The sequence below is a fragment of the Ictidomys tridecemlineatus genome, chromosome 2, assembly GCF_052094955.1.
Source record: "Ictidomys tridecemlineatus isolate mIctTri1 chromosome 2, mIctTri1.hap1, whole genome shotgun sequence".
Lineage (NCBI taxonomy): Eukaryota > Metazoa > Chordata > Mammalia > Rodentia > Sciuridae > Ictidomys > Ictidomys tridecemlineatus.
Genome location: NC_135478.1, coordinates 48,707,951 through 48,727,887, shown reverse-complemented (window position 1 = coordinate 48,727,887; position 19,937 = coordinate 48,707,951). Strand labels below are relative to the sequence as shown.

The window sequence follows — 19,937 nt, the reverse complement described above, 5'->3', positions numbered from 1 at the left end:
TGGCTATTCAAGTGTAAAATAATTAGAATTAGGCTGGGGGGCGTGGTGGTGCATGCCTGTAATCCCAGCAGCTCCGGGAGGCTGAAGCAGGAGGATCTCAAGTTCAAAGCCAGCCTCAGCAACTTAGTGAGGCACTAAGCAACTCAGTGAGACCCTGTCTCTAAACAAAATACAAAGTAGGACTGGGGATGTGGCTCAGTGGTTGAGTGCCCCTGAATTCAATCCCCAGTAAAAATAAAATAAAATAAAATAAAGGGCTGGGTATGTGGTTCAGTGGTTAAGCACCTCTGAGGTCAATCCCTGGTACCAAATTAAGTTTTAAATTCAGTTTGGTCACAGTAGGCATCTCTTAAGAACTCAATAGCCACATCTGGCCTGTGCAGGTGTTTTGGACATGTGCATCTTCACTACCATGGGCCTCATGAATGGCACTGGGACCCCTTCAGGACTTGAGGATGCTTGTCCTGCCACCCTAGTCGCTCAGATGAGGCTCAAGGCAAAAAAAAAAAGCCCGGAGACCCGACTCAACTCCCAATCCCTGCAACCCAAACAAAAATGGAAAGATTTTCATAGAAACCCTGGCCTTTGGTACAGTGGCAGAAAGAGCTACTTTTTGAGGTAGCCTTCTAGAACACGGCTTTGCTCTCAGAACTGGGCAGGAGGAGCTTGCCTGCCCACTGTCCCGTGTCTGCCCTGACCTGTGTCTTTGCCTCCCTCAGGTCATATGGAGACCTGCGGTGCACCCAGTACTGTTACATCGACTCCACACCCTGCCGCTACTTCACATGAGGGGCGTGAGGAACAGGTGGGCTGTAGCCCATGGAACTGGCGGCAGCTTCCTCAACCCTCATCAAGCTGGCCTTGCGCTCTCCTGGGCCAGTGTCCACCAACCTTTGTGTGACAAAAACAAGGATGAATTCTCGCTGCTAAGACGTGCTTTTGACTCTGTCTGACTGGAAGAATTTAGGACCACTGCATCCTGTCTTAATCCAAAGTACCAGAAAACCTTCTACATGCCCACCCTGGGAACTGTTCCCTGTCTCTACCATCTGGCCTAAGAGCCAGCTAAAATGCCCTTTCCTCTTCTGGATTGTCGTTGTCGCAGGCCGTGGACTTGGCTTAGCACTGTTAGACACGTGTAAACCTGCGGGGCTGTTTTAGTTTGTTGGGAGCTGATTTGGGTTCTCGGTCTCTTGGACCTCCGACACGCAGGTGTTCTTACCTGAGAACCACACAGCAGAGAAGTGGACATGTTCTCTCAATATGGCTCACAGCTTTGGACCCCGCCAGGGACCTCTGGTCAGAGGACAACCCGGCTTCATGTGGAAATGGCTCCCCCAGGAAGAGACCCAACTGTGAAAAAGTACTGAGAACGCCACAAAACCCATGCTCACCTTTGCACCGTCCACTCAGAAAAGGACCCCTGAGCAGAGGGTGGAGGCTCAGCTGAGTCACTTGCCTGCAAACAACAGCTTCCTCATGCTCAACAGGAGGAGGTAGTAGGACCTGCCAAAGGCCTCTCACTTCTTGATGTTTCCCACAGCGGGATTCTTAGAGTTGCCAAATCCCTGCCGCCATCTTGATCTTGTGGCTCTCTATACTTTGACCTCTGTCTTGCAAGGAGTGCCCCTCACTTCCATTTCCTGTTCAGGAGACTCACTCCATAAGTCCACACACCTGGGAAGATGTTGGTCTTTCCGTGTTCTTGGGCACATACAGTCCTGGCCTTCCCCATCTAGGGTCCCACTGCAAGGACACTCTCAGCAGACTGTTTCTATCCTAAGGTGCATCTCCTCATTTCCTGATGACTCTTGGGGTTCCCTTTTGTAACTGCATTGTGCACATCCTTGTCCTCCTGTCTGTGTGCCTGCACTCTTCACTTTTCTATAGAATCCTTAGTCCTGACTGTCTGTGAGCCGCTTCTCATGGCTGTCTTTCCTGAGGAGAGCTTGGGTTTATCAGGGAAAGACATCACCAAGATTTCCCCTATTATTTCCAGAAAGAGGGATACACTCCACACTCTGAGCTTTTGTACAAAGCTTTTCAATGAACCTGAGTCTTAAGGACTCAGCAAGCAGAAACTGTGACCCAGCAGGTCATCTGGGTGGTCTGCGGTGACATTATCCCAAAGATGGTGTCTTCCAAGGCAGGAGCATTGATCAGCTAGTTCCCTGGGTCTCTGGGATAAGTCTTGGGGAGTGGGGAGGAGGGGGAATGTTGCTTGCATGGACATCCTGGGACTTCCAGATGAAAGATCAAGAAATAAAGGCATGACGGGTGTGGTGGCACATGTTGGTAATCCCAGCAAGTCAGGAGGCTGAGACAGGAGGATCACAAGTTCGAGACCAGACTCAGCAACTTAGCAAGGCCCTAAGCAACTTAGACCCTGTCTCAAATTAAAAATTAAAAGGGCTGGGGATGTGGCTCAGTGGTTGAGCCCCTGGGTTCAATCCCCGGTGCCCAAAACAGCAACAATAATAATTTAAAAAAAATAAAAATAATAAAAAATTTAAAAAAAGAAAGAAAGAAAAAGCAAAGAAAGAAAGCAAGCAGATTCCTCACCATGGCTCACTCTTCCTTGGGAGGATGAGGCCAGCATTTCAATATGGCTGGCTAGAACGAGGAGCCCGAACTCAGTTGTGCTTCCTGGATTCTACGGAAGGTTCTGGAATACGAAAGCATTCCAGCTTCCTCATGCTCAACAGGAGGAGGTAGTAGGACCTGCCAAAGGTCACAGAGTCCAGTCTTGCTAGCCCAGGCTTCTCTCTAACCTTGCCTTAGGACCTTGTTTGACATGGGTGGAGATCTAGAACTACCCCGAGATCTGGCCAAGAGGGACCCTGCCCTGGGTCCCATACCTTGGAGGGCAGCACTCCTACCTTTCTCTGACCTGACCCTCCAGGGGGGTGGGGAATCCATGGGGCCAAGGTGACACGCCCGCTAGAGCTTGCACACCCGTCCTAGAGCATGCTCTCCAGGTTCCCAGGAAAACACAATTCCCTGCCCAAGATGTCCTGAGCCTGCACCCGCCTCCTCCCTGTGTCTGTCCTCCTGAGTGTGGCCAGTGCACACCTCTAAGTCTGAGGAGTGGCCAAAGAAAAGCCATTCATAAGGATTAGATGGAGGTTGGGGTTTCCATGGGTGCACATGAAGCCGCTCTCAATGTGGATGGGCGAGGGAGGTCAGGCTGGGGCCTGGCCCCTGCTTTCCTAGTGCTTTCATGGTGTCAGGGACTCTGTAGAATCTAAATAGGCCATATACATGGTCTTTATGAAAGTATATTTGTTGAGGTTAAACAGAACAAATTTAAATAATTGTTTGATTATAATGTGAATATTTAGGTATTTGGAATACAGGTGTTCATTTCGCTTTTCTCTGGAACCCAAAATATTAGGGGTGGGCCTATCTCCAGTTATTTCAAGGGAGGGTTTTTGAAAGTCTCAGGACAAAAAAAATGTATTCAAAATTACATGTTTAGCTGAGTGCGGTGGTGCACGCCTGTAATCCCAGCGGCTCAGGAGGCTGAGACAGGAGGATTGTGAGTTCAAAGCCAGCCCCAGAAACTTAGAGAGTCCCTAAGCAACTAGCGAGACCCTGTCTCTAAATAAAATATAAAAAAGGAGTTGGGGATGTGGCTCAGTGGTTAAGTACCCCTTGGTTCAATCCCTGGTACCGCCCCCCAAAATTACATGTTTAAAAATGTATGTAATAATAGTAATTCAGTGCCTTTGGCATTCTGAAATGGAAAAATGAGAGAGATCACAGGAGACAGGTGGCCCCCACCAGCCTGTCCTTGAAATGCTAACTCGGTGATGGAGGAAATAGGTTCCCCTTGAACAGAAATAAGTGCATCACAAAGGGGCACTTGTAAATAGGCTAGGCATTCAAGAGCTCACCTGTGCCAGCTAAATGTTTCCCAAGATAACTTTGGGTACATTACATCTCATAGCTTAAATTTCCACACCTGAAAGAGACTTTAGAAAAGTTCTTCCAACTCTTAATGGCTAATGAATTTGGACTCCGCCCTCTACCTCTAACAGGGTAATCCCTAGGAGTGGTGATGGACCCCCTGTTATGGTTTAGGTGTAGTGTTCCTCAAAAGCTCATGTGTGAGACAATGCAAGAAGATTTGGAGGAGAAATGATTGAGTCATAGCCTTAACCTAATCACTAAATTGATCCTGATGGAATTAACTGAGTGGGAACTGGAGCCGTGTGGGGTGTGGCCGGAGGAAGTGGTTCATCGGGGGCCTGGCTTTGGGGTATGTACTTGTATCTGGCCAATAGAATCTCTCTCTCAGTTTTGTCTGATCACCACGTGAGCTGCTTCCCCATGCCACACTCTTCTGCCATGATGTCCTTCCTCACCTCGAGCCCCAAAGAATGGAGCCGGCTGTCCATAGTCTGAGACCTCTGAAACTGTGAGCCCTCTAATAAACTCTTCCTCCTTTACAATCATTCTGGTCAGGTCCTTGAGTCCCAGTGGCGAAAAAAAAGCTGACTAAAACACCCCCTCAGGCTGAGCCTGTTACATAAAATGGCTGAAAATGTAGGACGGTCTCCAGAGAAGTGGTCAGGAACCAAATGAGGCCATGCCAGGGTCGTATTGATGGGCTCATACAACTTAAAAGCCCAGTGAGAGGTGGAGATCAAGCATGGTTCAATGAAGGCTCCCATTTCATGGCCCTGCTGTCTTCAAGGCTTTTTGGATCTCTTCTGTTCATCTGATCCTTAGCGTGTGGTCATGGGCTGACTATGGCAATTGCAAGAGTATGTCTGAACCCTACGATAACCGCAGAAAACCTCTATTCCATTGGTTCTCAAGAAATTCTTTTCCAGAAGTTCCCAGTAAATCTTGCCTTGCGCTTCCTTGGCCTGTTTTGGTTCTCATGCTCATTTTCTGAATTGGCAGGAAAACGTACCTGCTGATGGAATTACAGCTAGGTTCTGTAACCCATGGCACCCAAGGTTATAATTTCTCTCCGCCTATCCACTGGAGATTCTGCAGAAGCAGAAGCTGCAAGGGGAAGGAATGATTACTGGACTGAATATTGGGGGCAAAAAGAAGGGAAGGGATGCTGAATACACATAATGTCCATTACGGCTGCGACCTACATGGCTGAACCGCCAGAAACCCACGAGGGGCAATGGGAGATTAAGAAAAAACAGGATCAGGTAGTAACCTGACCTCTGAAAACAGTGACCCAGAGCTGGCTCCACACATTTATTATATAGGTTTTATCATCAAAAGGTTATCTGTGAGAGAGTTTCTGCAAAGCAGGCAGGCTGGAGGTCACAGCGCTGATGAGACATTGTGATTATCTGGCTATGCTCAGAATCCTCTAACCCTGGGAGCCAGTGTCTGAGTTCAGAGTGACCACTGGTTGGCATTGCCATAGCAACTGGGCAATGTTAACCTGTAACTTTTGCACAGGGAGAGCCTAACCCCAGCGCACCACAACCATGAGGCGTTCAGACACCTTGTTCCACATCCCTACATTAGAATGGTGATCTCTGTTTTGCTTCTCCTTTTGGCAGGAATAAATGCTGAGACCCTTGGGACACATATTTGGGAAGACTTCTCACACCCAGTAAGCTCATGATTAATTCTGACAGCTCCACTCAGAGAGGCTGACTCTCAGAGGGTGCCATAGGTCAAGAAAGGTGTGGTATCGCTTATAAAAAAGAAGATTCAAATACCACTTTTATGTTTGAAGCATGGTTCTGTTACTGACCCATAATTTAATTGTCTTGCAGAGTTAACTTCTCTGGGTATCTGTATTCTTATCTATAAACTAGGAGTCATAGTATCATATTCCAAGGTTATAATAAATTGCTGACACCTAGAAACTGTTTCATAAGTGTTAGATTTTATCTGTGTCACTATTATATTTTAGTGGCTATGAATACCTGGGGATATTTTTCATTCCCTTTTGAAGCTACTTACATGAGCTCACTTTTTAAATTTTATTTTATTTTATTTTTTTTGGTACTGGGGTTTTAACCTAAGGCTGCTTAACCACTGAGCCACATCCTCAGCCCTTTTTATATTTTATCTAGAGACAGGGTCTTGCTAAATTGCTTAGGGCCTTGCTAATTTGCTGAGGCTGGGTTTGAGCTCATGATCCCCCTGCCTCAGCCTTCGGAGCTGCTGGGATTACAGGCGTGCATCTCCATGCCTGGTTTAGCCCCTAATTCTTCAGGGACAATGAGGACATCGCTTGCCTTATCACTCTCCCTCCTATCACCCCAGTTCTTCTAGATTGGGCTTTTGGTGTTCCAGCCCATAACAATACCATACTCCACCATATGGCCCACCTGCATGCTACCCTCTATCCTTTATCACCTCAGATGGGACATTGAAGGCAGAAATCACAGTCTTGGGTCATCACTTGGGGTTCACCAGTGGGGACTAAGTGGCCCTCAGCCTTATGGGTCATCAGAATCATGTGGAAGACCTGTCAGATCACTGTCCACCACCCCCCCCATCACCGTTTTTACTTCAGTAGATCCAGGGTGGGGCCTGACAATTGGCATTTCTAACAAGATCCCCAAAAATGCTGATATTGCTTGATCCAGGATTATAATTTAAGAGCCACTGCTGAGGGGGAGATAGCTCATCTGAGAGCAAATGACAGATGAGATGGAAGGAACAAGGGACAAACCCTGGAGCTTTGGGTGGACAAAGCTTTTGATGCTTCTCCTTTAGAGCAGTGGAGACTATTGCCCCTTCCCTGGAATCTACTGGTCTGCTATGACTGATAGGATGTGACACTGTGTGACTTCCCAGATGTCTTGGATTTTTTGCTGCTGCAACTAAAAGAAAAAAAAAATTTAAGGAGGGAAAGTTTATTTGGGGGCTTGTGGTTTCAGAGGTCTCAGTCCATAGACAGCAGGCTCCATTCCCAAGGGCTCCAGGTGAGGCAGAACTTCATAGCTGAAGAGTGTGGCAGAGGGAAGTGGCTCACATTGTGATCAGGAAGCAGAGAGAGACTCCACTCTCCAGAGACAAATATAGACCCCTATCTGTCTTCAGTTACCACTCAATCCCATCAGACGATTAATTCACTAATTGGGTTAAGGCTCTCATAACCCAATTATTTCTCTAAACCTTATATTATCTCACACATGAGCTTTTGGGGGACACCTCACATCCAAACTGTAACACCAGGCTAGGTCGTAACAGGCCAAGCAGCTTCTCAGAACACCTGTTTCAGAGGAAGCTAGATGTAGGGAAGAAGGCCAGCTACCATGAGATGGCCAAGCTGTAGAGGTTATGTAGGCCATGTGGCTAATGGTCCCAGAGGAGTTTATTTCTAACCATCCCCAACCAGGAGCCAGACACATGAATGAAATCAGCTTGGAGCCTTGAGTTCAACCCATCTGCTCACTGAGTACCAGAGTAACCTCCATTGAAGCCATAAGGAACAGAATTGCCTAACCAACCTGGGTCCCAGTTCTAACCAACTGATTCCATGTAATAGAATGCTCATTGTTTTAACCCACCAAGTTTTGGGGTACTTTGTTACTTAGTCATAGATAACTAGTATAGTGTTTGGGGCAAGAGAGGATAGGAGGGAAGCAAACTATGAAGAGCAAATAGAGGGAAGGGCCTAGAGAAACCATTGGCTTGCATTTGGCGCCATCTGCAGGAACCATGAGTAGAAATCTAACACCCACTGGGACTTTCCATCAGTGCCAGAGCTGGGTGGTCCTTTGGAGATCCAACCTCCAAGAATTCTCCCTGAGCAATGGGAAAGAGATATGGGGCATGTAGACACTGCAGATTGGTTGCATTAATAGCCCAATTCTTCTCGCTTCCACATTTTAAGAAGGAAAAGTTTATTTGGGGGCTTTCAAATGCACGTGCAATCTCCCTACAGAAAGTGAACAGCTGCGACAGAAATCTGTTTCTGCAGAGAAAAAGGTTAGCTTTGCCAACTGATGCATTCAGATTAGATTACCTTGGGATCCTCTTGAAAAGCAGATTTTCGTTTTAGATCTAGGATGGGTCCTAAGGTTCTGCATTTCTAATAAGTTCCAGGTGACACACTGCTGGTCTCCCAGTCACACGGTGACTAGCAAGGGTTTAGATTAAACAGGCAGTGCTACATTGATGTTGATTTTAAAAATCATTTAAAATAAATACACAGCAAATCTTTTTCTAACCTTCCCAATTTCTGCTGTCATGTCCTCATCTTAGTGAGATTGGAACAATCTCATTCCTGCACAAACCAGAATATTCTTGGGGCAGCTGGTTCTGTCTCCTGGAAAAGAGTATGACTTCCTTTTTGTCTTATTGTAAAGGCTGCTGTCTGCACCAGTGTCTAAGTTTTGACTTCTTGCTGCCCTTGAAGGAATCTCTCGTACCTTTGCAGCAAGCTCTGTTCCACATTTGGATAGGCATAAATTTGAATTTCTTTTCTCAGTCTCTGCTACCTGATGAGAAAAGATTTATCCAATGCAAGTAAATGGTCCATTTTCCCTACCACGCCCCATTCACCCAGGAATCTCAATGGCTCTGTTTATTCCCTCATTTGATGTAATGCCAATTCCATTAAAATTAAATTTACCCCTAAACAAACAAACAAAAATGCACATACAACTTCTTCCAACAACCAGGGGAAGGGGGTGTGTTTCCCATCCCTCAATTCTGAACTTGGCCCCATGGCTTGTTTTGGTCAATTACATGTCAGTGATTGCAGTCAAGATGAGAACATAGCTAAGCCCAGTCTAAATTGCAATCCACCAACTTATGAGCAAAATAAATGCTTATTTTGTGTTTTGGGAAGGTCTGTGACATACCATTTTGGCAGCAATAGTTAAGCAGGGATAAAGCTCCTCAGGTAATCGATTTCCACTACCACTTTCTCACTGAGATGGTCTATTTGCACCTGCGAGCATGGGTACCAATGCAGGACAATAGCAGATGGCTCCTAAACTATTTTCTTAACTCATAATTTTATTCGGTCCAAACTCACTGAGCACCCATTGGAGACATCATAGAAAATTTAAAAATATGGTCAGTGAAGCTCTCTAGTATGGGTTTTTCTTTGGTGGAATACTTTTTTTTTTTTTTCCTGTTGATAATGGTATATTGCTCCCAACCAGGAGTTTACAGTCAAGCAGGAGAGTTAAGACCACAAGGCAGATTTGGGTACCATTGAAGCATAAGTGTAGAATCGAATCTGGAGGGCAGGCTCACTCCCAGCTGAATGTCAACTGGAGGCCCAGAGAGAGAGAGAGAGAGAGACAGAGACAGAAAAAAATGACATTCCAGGTAGAAGGAATTTGGTGTACTAAACTGCCTAGAGAATAAGGTAGGATTCAGTTTAACTCTTGCCTGCCTGGTTCTCAGACCCCAACCTAAGCCTGATTTTCCAGACTGAGTAAAGTGGCCTTAGATGCCATATGGCTTGCTAAAGTTACCCTTCAGTTTTGAACTTCATACTTTTTCTTGTTAATTTTTTTATTTTTTATTTAATACACAAATAAACTTATACATATTATGGGGCACTAAATTATTAGAATAAATTAAGCAAACTCTTAGAATAAATTAAATTAATTGGTAAAGACAGAACCTTAGTCACTCAGGCTGTTAAGCTTGGTCATGCTTGAATCTCATAGCTATAAGAACCTGCATCCTCAAGTTTATATCAAGGCCCACACCACAGCCAGTGGTGATGCAGGAGAAAACAGGAGTCTGTCCCACGGGGGTGCAGGTCTCTGCCTGGTGCTGGGGCAGTTTTAAGTGCCATCTGTGAGCCTGGTAATCGCTGAGATGCCTGAGGTTGCAGGATCAGTGGTGGAGGTAGTCCTTTGGCCACCAAGGGTGCTGTTAATCTGGGTGGCACCTGAGTCTCATAGCCAGAGACCTGCATGGTCTTAGGAAGGCAGGTGATCTCCAGGCTCACTCAAGCTGGAACTGCTGAGGCCTAATTTTGGATGTATACTGCAGACCACAGTTCCCTGCCTAAAGATCCTAAAGCTAATCCAGAGCTCAGATAAAACCATTACCTTTCATGGCTTTTCCCTAGCAGATGGGAGTCCAGCTCAGGGCTCTGTTGCCTGAAGTTGGGAATGGGATGATGGAGACGATCACTGTCACCTAGCCTAAAGCAGTTCCCCCAATTCAGCTCACAGGTTTTGGCCTGGTGGTAAGGGTCACAGGGCCTTGCCCAGCATTGAGCTTCACCATGATGGGCCTAGTGCTGGGTTTCAAGAGCAGGGCCTGAATTTAATTTTCTCTCCCACCCCCAAGCAAGAGGCAATGGGAGTGACCTGGGCAGCTTTTCCTTTCCTGTCTTCTACAATGGTCTTTTTGTTTTGTTAAACTAAAAGCAGGCACTATGGTCTGATTTTCTTGGCTCTTATGCTAATAGTGTAGTGCATTGTTCAACTTGGTATGGGTGGGGAAAGACTGCAGGAGGATCTTTCTCAATCACCATCGAACTCTGGCCCCCTGAACTTCATACCTTTTAAAAACTGAAGTTCATCCTTCAGTTAAATGCCACACTTTTTAAAAATGAAAGTGTATTCATATTCACCAAATTAAAAAGGAATCAACTTAGCCAACTAGGCCTTAAGTACAAAGAATTCTTAAAAGAACCTTATATTACTTATTCTATGAAGGAAACAAAAAACACGAAGACATTATGTATATTGCTTACCTTCATTTTTTATTTAAATATAGTGATCTTTTAATAGAATAAACAAAAAACTCTATACAGCAAATATTTTACATAAATGTAAACATGCATGTCTATTTCATAATTAAGCAAAATGAATTTTTAGGCACAAGATTTTAAAAATCATGAAAGAATGAGACATGAACCCAAGACAGAAACAACAGAAGCAACAAAAAGACACATTTCATAACACTTCAATTGGTCTTGTCTTCCAACCTATTGGTTAAGGCCTGAGTTTCAGAAATCCTACTTTTCTTGCCAAATGGAAATATCCAGTTTGGCTGTACCAAATATATATCCACAAAACAGACAAATAATTATTTTTCAAAATAATGTAATAAATACCTCTCTCTCTCTCTCTCTCTCTCTCTCTCTCTCTCTCTCTCTCTCACACACACACACACACACACACACACACACACACTCTCTCTCTCTCTCTCTCTCTCTCTCTCTCTCTCTCTCTCTGCTGAACCAGCCTGTCTAATAGGGAAGTAAAAATTTGGGAATTTTCAAGTCTTCCTACCACTGAAGCAAACCACATAGAAAAAATAATTCTGTTACAGAAGTAAAATGATGAGTGTCATTATTAGAAATCTCTAGTTCATTTGTACTATGTTTCCCCAAATCACGTTTTTACTAAGGCTTGCCATGGCTCCTCAGACACTCCAGATTTCATCTTTCTACCCTGCCTAAATGACCCACAGCAGAGACGCTGCATTAAGAGGCAACTTAACAATTCAGTTAAGAGACTTCAGCACGGGCACTGTATGGTCAGCTTAGTCCAAATGCCTGGAACGTTCTCTCCTGGGCTTTACTGCTTAGCCTTCTCTGCCTCCTCCCCGACCAGGCTTACGCACCGGAACAGCCTGTGATGACAGTCCCTGATTTTAAGGAGCTCACACCAACCAGAGTTCAAGCAAGAGAAAGGTCAGTTTGTGCACACAGGGTACTTCACAGGGGTATGAAATGAGTAGACGAAGAGTCCATGAAGATGGTACCTAAAGAGCCTCAGAAGTGGAGTCTGGAGTGAGGACGAGGAGCAGGAGAGAGAGGAGGCACAAAGACAGAAGAAAAATCCAATTTGGCTAGCAGAAGGATATTTGTGAGAATTCATCTGTGAGAACACGTTTCTAGAAAAGAAAAGATTCCTTATTCTGGTGGGGAAAGTTGGGTCGGGGTGGGGAGTATAATGGAAGAACAGAAGCACTGAAGGCTTTGCACAGAGAACAAAACCCAGAGCCACACTGAAGAATTCCCATGCATACTGGGTGGACAGATGACATAGGAGAGTGCATGAAGCTCAGAAAGCGTCACTCACCAAGCCCAGTGCCACATGCAAGTATTTCCTATAGAAACAAGTATCAACCTAACATGCCAAAAACCATTTCTGACTATAGAAATCAAGGCTTTTGGAGAAAAAAACAGGGGAAGGGGTGCTTAAATAGATATTCTTCATTCAAGTTCCTAGAACCTGCCCCAGTCTGAGCAAGTTAAGAGCAGTGACACAATTCCCACATCCAGGAACAATTCAAGACTCCCAAACCTGACCTTAGCCTTCCCTGAGCTGTCATCTGCAAGTAATTATAAAGCAATTATCAGTTCACTATAGATAAGTTCCTACCCTGGTGCGGGCATGCTGCTGGGGAACAGCTCCTGTCCCACCCCCAGCTCTCTGGAGTCACTATGTGGATGAAATAACTGACCTACAAGGTACAACTCTGACCAAAGCCCCCACATGGGCCACCCCTTTCTTCTTTAGGTTCAGACTGTGTCCCTCCACTAGCTAGGGAGGGAGAGGTCATCTGAGTAGAGGAACCCAAGGAAGGAAAATCGTTAATGTCTTGATGCCTACTGAAACAAAACAGACAGAAACTTCTGAGGACACAGCCACTAAGACGATACAGATGGATTGCTCCAAACGTATCACTAGATGGTTTACCACACATTCACTCAACATGGAACATTTACTAGCGACCAGTTTCCAGCAACAACAGATTCAATTGGAAACTGCACACTGTCAAAGGCAATCTTGTGACTTTCTTCTGATTTTATATTAAAAAATACAAGTCAGTCTGGAAGTCAGGCACAAACAGTGGTACAAAAGCATTAAACAGAAAAACCTTATCAAAGAATGTGCTCATTCCATATTGCAGAACTCCTATCTAGGCTCTGGTTTCTGAAAACTTCCTGCTGGTTTGTGTGTTCGGAGAGGTTTCTTCACTACGCCTCTCTTCCACTCCTACCCCCCACGCCTGTCAAAAACCACCGAATGAAGATCACCTAAGATGGAACACACGGAACGAAAAGCCTCGATCCTACCTAGTCCCGTGCGTCAGCACCACGGCTGCTGGTTTGATCTGCTCACTCAGCCTCGCGTATTTAAGGACTGTCTGGATCTGAATTCAAGCTAGAAATACCCAGTGCTTTTGTCTTTTGGAATCCAATAAAAGTGCCAATGTACATCTAAAAGTTCCACGTGTAAGCATCTCTTGATTCCACTAAGTGAAATTCAGGGAGGGAGCAGTGAGAAAACCCTGGACTGGGCCTGGACACTGGCCCTGGCCAGCTGTGCTTTCCTTTCCTAGCCTGTAAATGAGGGGACTGTGCTGGCAGATCTCAAGGTTCCCCGCCCAGCTGACACCCGAGGACTCCACTCAAGTCCACTTCTACATGGGCTTGTCAGGCTGGGTCAGACAAGCTTCCTTACCACTTAGTGTCAACAATTTAAAGTGGTTTGCCATATTTCTATGATTTCTATGCATGTTTCTATGATGCAGTTTGAGGTTTCCCTTCCTCCTGCTCCTCCAGATTGTTTCATTTCACTGATGCAGACCACTAGGCTGAAAGGATGGCTATGGAGGGTTAAAACCAATTCACTGGCCTGGTGAAGACAGCGCCTTTGAGTAACCCAGGCCAGGGCACATCTGTCTGTTTTTCATTAACAATGTTAACCAAATAGAAATATAATCCTGTTAGTTCTTCTATAGATCTACTTAAACTTTGAAATAAGAGATTGTTCAAAAATTACATGAGAAAATCACCCATCACCACTAAGTTAAAGACTTGAATATCCGAGAGCGCCAGAACCTCCAACTCCTACTACAGGCACTGATCCACGACATGTTCCTCCTGGCAATGGACTCCATGCAAAAGCAGCCCGGTCTTGCAGCAGATTCGTGCACCAGAAAGTAGATTTTGAAAGATCCGGTGCTAGTCATCACTGTCACTGCCAGACTCGCTCAACTGCAAGTCATTTCCTACAGAAAGGAAAGAATAAACCTTAACAAAGACTTCCCCGCAGTTCATTAGTGGACTGCCTCCGCTATTACACTACCATAAAACCTTGCTAATTCAACTTAACCCATTTTGTTCTGTTGTCTCAGATGTGGAACATGCACAAAAACTTAAAATACAGCATACAAGATGTGATTATATAACAACAAGGAGAATTATAACAATTATTATATCAGTCAATATAATACTAATTAATATTATTAATATAAGACTACAGTATGATTTCCAGACTATTTTAATACACCTGTGTCAATTTCATTGAAATATACATAGAACTAAAAGCTTGAGGCTTAATGAGTTAATCAGGGAGGAAAATCAATTTGGCTAACCGAAAAAACTGGTATAATCAACATTTCCAAAGAAATGCTATTTTGGTATCCGCAAAGCCCAGTAGAACTCCTCATTAGAATAGAACAAGGGAGAAGAAGGCCAGACAGCTTTTAAATGTGTTAATACATGACAAGAAACTAAGATCCCTTTGCTGGCATTGTTCACATTAAGTTGTTTCACATAAGTTAAGAAAACACCAAGTGAGGCTTCCATTGTGGAAGCTGAATGCTGTTTACACAGTTGTATGCTAATCCAATGTCCCCTCTGATACACCTCTGTCCAAGACATTCATCTTACTTTAAACCTTGAATGTGAACTAAAAGCTTTACAAAGCCCCAGATTGTTACTTGGTATGCAAAATTTAGAATTCAGGAGTGACTCAACATTTCATGTTAATATAACAGGAATACATATAATAGCACCCCAGCTGGTACCACTTGGATTAAAAAACAAAAGTGAACCTCTATTTCTGGAAGGCTAATTTCTAGGCCAATTCTTCTCAAAATCTGTTCAGAGGACTCTGGAGTCCCTAGAATCCTTTCAGGGCAACTGGCCCCGAGGCCTTCCTTTTCTAACTCCCCGCCTGTGTGAAGCCAGATTTTCTTCATATAGTTCAACTTATGTTGAAGATAGGGCACATCTGACAATGTACTGAGACATTTCTGGTTGACACAGTAGGGAGAGATTGGTTCTGTCATCTAGTGGGCAGAAGTCGGGGATGCTCTTACACATCCTACAAAATATAGAACAGCCCCACAACAAAAAAGATTTATCCAGTCCAAAATTTCCATAGTCCCCAGATTGAGATTATCTTTGCCTAGTTGAGGTTAATGAGGTTAGCTTCCCCACCGAAGCTAAAAGACCTTTCAACTTCAAAGGAGAAGGAGAACCAAGAAATGAATATTCATCAGGATTCCAAAGAGAGAAGCATTTTTGTTCTTGCTTTCCTGCTTTACTTTAGTATCATGCTTTAGAAGCCACCCAAGCCAGGTGTGGAACATGCACCTGTAATCCAAGCAACCTGGGAGGCCGAGGCAGAAGGATCACAAGTTGGAGGCCACCCTGGCAATTTAGCGAGGCCCTGGGGATACAGTTCAGTAGCAGAGCACTTGCCTAGCATGCACAATTCCCCCAGAAGAAGAATAAGGAAAAAACCCAACCAAACATCACAATATCCTTCTTTTCCCTCTTGCCAAAGCTAGTAGGTTTCTAAACACAGGCAATGAATTCTTTTTTATAAAAGACTTGGATAGTGTGGTGGCAGGTTGTCTCTTAAACCTGGTGTATGCAAAAACAAAAAACCCATTTATTCATATTTCAGGATTTCCCAGAATTTACAAAACCTAATTTGTGATAGTAGAAAATGGAAAAGACAAATAGCAGACTTTTAGTTTTGTGCCTGTCTTTTACTGTTTGGTAACACACTTCTTTCTGCTCCAAATTATCTTTGCAAGATCCTCTTCTGGTCTTAAAGGCCTTCAGGTTTACAGATTCTGCTGGCCCTGTCTCAGCCACTGAAGGGAGAATGCACTTACTGAGGGTGTTCATGAGCTGGTTGCTTCCTTGTGGCCGGCTGGTTCCATTGGCGACAGCAGGCCTGCTGTTATACGGCTGCTGGTGTGAAGGCTGAGGAGGAGAGGCTGGGCCATTGTCCTCGCCTCCGCTACTGGAGCTGTCGTCATCACTTCCTGAGGAGCTCTCAGAGTCTGAGGAGCTGCTGCCACTGCTGCTGCTCATCTGCTCAATGATGTCGACCTCAGCCCTCAGCTCTGCAATAACATGAACGACAGGGTCAGCACAGCAACAGCTCTCAAGGCAGAGCTCCAAAGCCTCCATAAACAGTGACCTAGCGAAACGGCAGCAGGAAGGAACACGCCAGAACAACTCCTGCTTCTCAACTCCTTAAAAACATACAAACAAAATTACCAAAACCGAAACAAACAAACAAAATACATAACCTGTTTGCAGAGAGACAAAAAAAATGCTGAATTCAACCAAAACAAACAAAAAGCAGACTGCTTCAGAATAATGACCATTCTGTATAGGAAACAAATTAAATCTATTATTTATTTACTTTAAAAAAAGGATTATGAATTATGATTCTTATTTGGGTGAAACCCCAAATAAGAGAAATATTGTGTTAAAGGGCTGGAAAAATATTTGACTAGGAGCTGGAAGGTCCGAGTGCTTATTTTGGATCTACCTTCCAACAGAAAGACCCAAGAGGAAGTCAATGAATTTTCCAAGTCTATGGAGGCTTGCAGGAAGAACCATGGCAAGTGAAGAATCACAGCAGAATACCATTCCTCTTCTTCGCTCTTACATATAGGAACAAAGACCATGCCTGTCAGGTTTTGCATTTTTCACAGATGTAAGGAAGGAAAACTGTGTTTTACTTAGCCATTCGATGTCTAGGGATACATGGAGAATGATGACAGATTTTCCCGTCCAAACATACAATGTGGCCTTAAATGGCTATGGCTCCTTTAAGCATAACACAACAACTAACCATTCACCATCTTATTCCTATTCAACTTTGTAGTGGAAATTTCCACAACAGCATTCTAATATAATGAGGAAAAAAAAAAATCAAGAGGTATAACAACTGCACAGTGCAGAGAGTGACTTTATGTGCTAAAACGCAGCATTTCTATAGGTTGGGAAAGGCAAACTTCCAAAACAATTCTTTATCTTTCCCTGTCTTCTACTATTGTGGATTTTATTTTGTTTTGTGAAAACTTACAAATGTGAAATAAAATACTTAGCCTCGTAACCTCTAACAGTCTAGAGGAGCAGACTACATAATGGGAGAAAACCGAGGTAACCGTGTCTCGGTTTGCAGTGGGAGAGCCTAGCCAAACCTCTTTCTAGACCTGAATCCATTTCCACTGATCACATGGCCTCTTTCATATTTATACACTTTGTGTTAGCACAAAGCATTTGGTGATAGTGTTTTAAATGGTCCTCTAACTTAGGTACATTAGTGTGGAGCTCAGAAACATTGCCACATTTGGTTTTCACCCCCCAATATCTAAAACTTTCTCTCTCAAAAGCCTTAAAGGTATGCCATATCGAGCTTCAGATGGCAGTCATGTTTATTTAAAGTCTGAGCCTTTAAGAATGCCGCCAAGATAGTCACAAGTTGATAGTCATAAATAAACACTAGAGGGCCCTACCCAGCAGTTCTGGAGGAGTCAGCTTTGAAGAAAATCTTTTGATAATAGCAAATGTTTGGGCTGCCAGGTCAATACAGCAGCTCTGTGATCTCCTAAAGAACATGGACACCCTACTCCATGTTGCTCTCATGGCTCTAGAGAATGTTCTCTACCTCTTTTGATGTCATCCAGCTGAGGTTCAGGTGAGGGGTTATCCTTCAAGGGAGATGTTTTGGGTCCAACTGGAGGCTTGGTTGGTGCTCTGAAAGACATGGGTGGCGGTGGAGGTGGTGGTGGTGGTGGTGGTGGTGGTGGCTGTGGTGGCTGTGATGGCTGTGGGGGACGAGAGGGCTGCTGTTCCATTCGGGCCTGGATTTTACTGCTCCCCTCAGCTCTAAAATGAGATAGACTTTAAATTAGATGGGCTAAAACAGCAGTTCTCAAATTTGTCCAGATGACCAAATTCTTGGAAGTCTCTGCAAAACCCCATGCCCTTTCCAGACGACTGCAAAATACTGCTATTTGTCATTTGGTCATGAGAACTACTCACTAAAAAACTGAGTGTCTACCACATTCCAGTACTATACTGTGTGTCAAAAAAAGAGAGATTTTTTTTTTTTAAGTAGACTTGTTGCCCTCAAGGAGATCACATTTTACAGCAATGATAAAAAAAACATTTACACTACAATGTGATTATGAGATTCCATCTTACTCTTTGACTTGTTTGCAATACACAGTTATCATGAATTCAGGAGTTCCTGAATAAACTACCTCTTAAAATACTGGCCAGCGTACAAATTTTTCCATTATCTATTTACTGCTTGCCCACCGTGTCTCAGAGTTCTACCCCAAACTAAGAAAATTCTACCCATTAACAATTTCTTTTATGCTTCTTAAACTTTAGCACATGATCACCTGGAGATTTCTGCAGAGTCTGACCTTAGGTAGGTCTTGAGATTCTGCCTAACAAGTACCCAGGTGATTTGATGCTGCTAGTCTAGTCCCCAGATCACTCTGAGTAGAAAGGAAACAGAGGACCACACCAGATACTGGAAGAGTAACAGAGCACCTGTTTCACTGCAGGCGATCATACAATACAGCAGCATGAGAAGGGTTGGGCTCTATGCCGGCTGCCCAGTGTGATCCTCGGCTGTAGCTGTCCAATTTAGGGAACTCACAGCCTCTAATCCTCAGTCTCATCATGTGTTTTTGAGGGTTGTTTTTTTTTTAAATATAATAGCACCTTTGTAAAATTTATTTGTAAAGATTTAATAATGCACATAAAGCATCCAAGCATTGTTTGTCTTGTGATAACCTCTCAATAAATGAGAGTCATTTTTATTGTTTTGTGGAATGAAGAAAAATAGTAAGTGGAGACAAACAGAAAAACATTAGATTGTAACACTGTCTTTAAAACTGAATTACTATGTTATAATAATTACCAATTACCGTATTACAATGTAATAAATAGAACCACTGGTTATTTATAGAATGAATTCTAATTTTCAAGTAAACTCTAACTGGTTTCATATAAGACATGGTGTGCCTGCTGAATGAACTATTTATGAAAGTTCACTATTCAAAAAAATAGGCAAAGTTTTATTTTGGCATTAGTCAACTCAACCATACCCTATAAAAAAGTAATGTTTTTAAACCCAATAAAATTATGCAATTATTTTTTCTTAATTATAAGTCTATAAATACAAATCTCATTCCTTACGTAGATTATTAATAACAATCATGAGTTTGATAAAAATGGATTAATTATAAATTACTCCCTTAAAGCATTATTTCTTTTTATTGTATTTAGGGAAAACAAAAAATTTTATTGATTTGTGTAAGAAGACACAGGCAGAGTTGTGAACATTCCCACGTTCACATCTTCATAAAACTGGAATCGATACTACAAAGGTTTAGAAACATCATATAAAACTGTATCTGGTTTTTAACATACCTTGTTTTCTTGACCTGAATGCTGCTACTGAGTTTTTCCAGCACATATTCACCAGTGTCATGATTAATAATAAGTACACAGTCTTTCTGATAAGGCCGTTTGTTCCCCTTGAACACAGTCATTGGTGGTGTGGATCCCTATTTGCCACAAAAGTATAAGATGATCAAGCTAAGCACACCAATTATGAATATCAAAACTGACATTATAAATGACTATCTCATCAAATCTTTTATCAGAGCTACTCAAAAAGGCAGAACTGATTTCTATTTTAATTCCTTCTAGTTTCCTATATAAAAATAAAAGAGAAATAATCCAGCAAGAATCTGTGACCTTACAACTGGCTCTAGGTAATTAAGAATGCAGTATAATTTTTTTTAATATATAACTAAGGGGTTGAGAAAATGTTACAAAGAATAGTAAAGTTCTATATAGAAAAAGAAATTAACCATAATAGGTCTAAGTAAAACCTGAATAGTAAAACTAGTGAGTGCTCTCTAAATTTCTTAACTGGAGAGTC

General features: G+C 43.3%; 2 protein-coding genes across 5 annotated transcripts in view; one reads left to right on the top strand and one right to left on the bottom strand.

The window, feature by feature from the left end:
• Colq (collagen like tail subunit of asymmetric acetylcholinesterase) overlaps positions 1–11,149 on the top strand; it is a 69,050-nt gene extending 57,901 nt beyond the window's left edge. For all 4 annotated transcript variants that reach the window (XM_078038511.1, XM_078038509.1, XM_078038510.1 and 1 more), the window contains exon 17: positions 720–11,149. Coding sequence is in view for 3 of the 4 variants with exons in the window: in XM_078038509.1 (XP_077894635.1) it covers positions 720–789 (70 nt within the window). In the remaining variant the exon portion in view is untranslated. The remainder of the gene's footprint in view (positions 1–719) is intronic.
• The window catches only part of Eaf1 (ELL associated factor 1), a 13,883-nt gene continuing 4,605 nt past the window's right edge, over positions 10,660–19,937 (bottom strand). Inside the window, exons 3-6 of the mRNA XM_005317169.5 lie at positions 19,421–19,557; positions 17,640–17,860; positions 15,847–16,080; positions 10,660–13,944 (exon numbers count right to left, since the gene is read on the bottom strand). Of these exons, the coding sequence (XP_005317226.2) occupies positions 13,898–13,944; positions 15,847–16,080; positions 17,640–17,860; positions 19,421–19,557 (639 nt within the window). The 3' untranslated portion in view covers positions 10,660–13,897. The remainder of the gene's footprint in view (positions 13,945–15,846; positions 16,081–17,639; positions 17,861–19,420; positions 19,558–19,937) is intronic.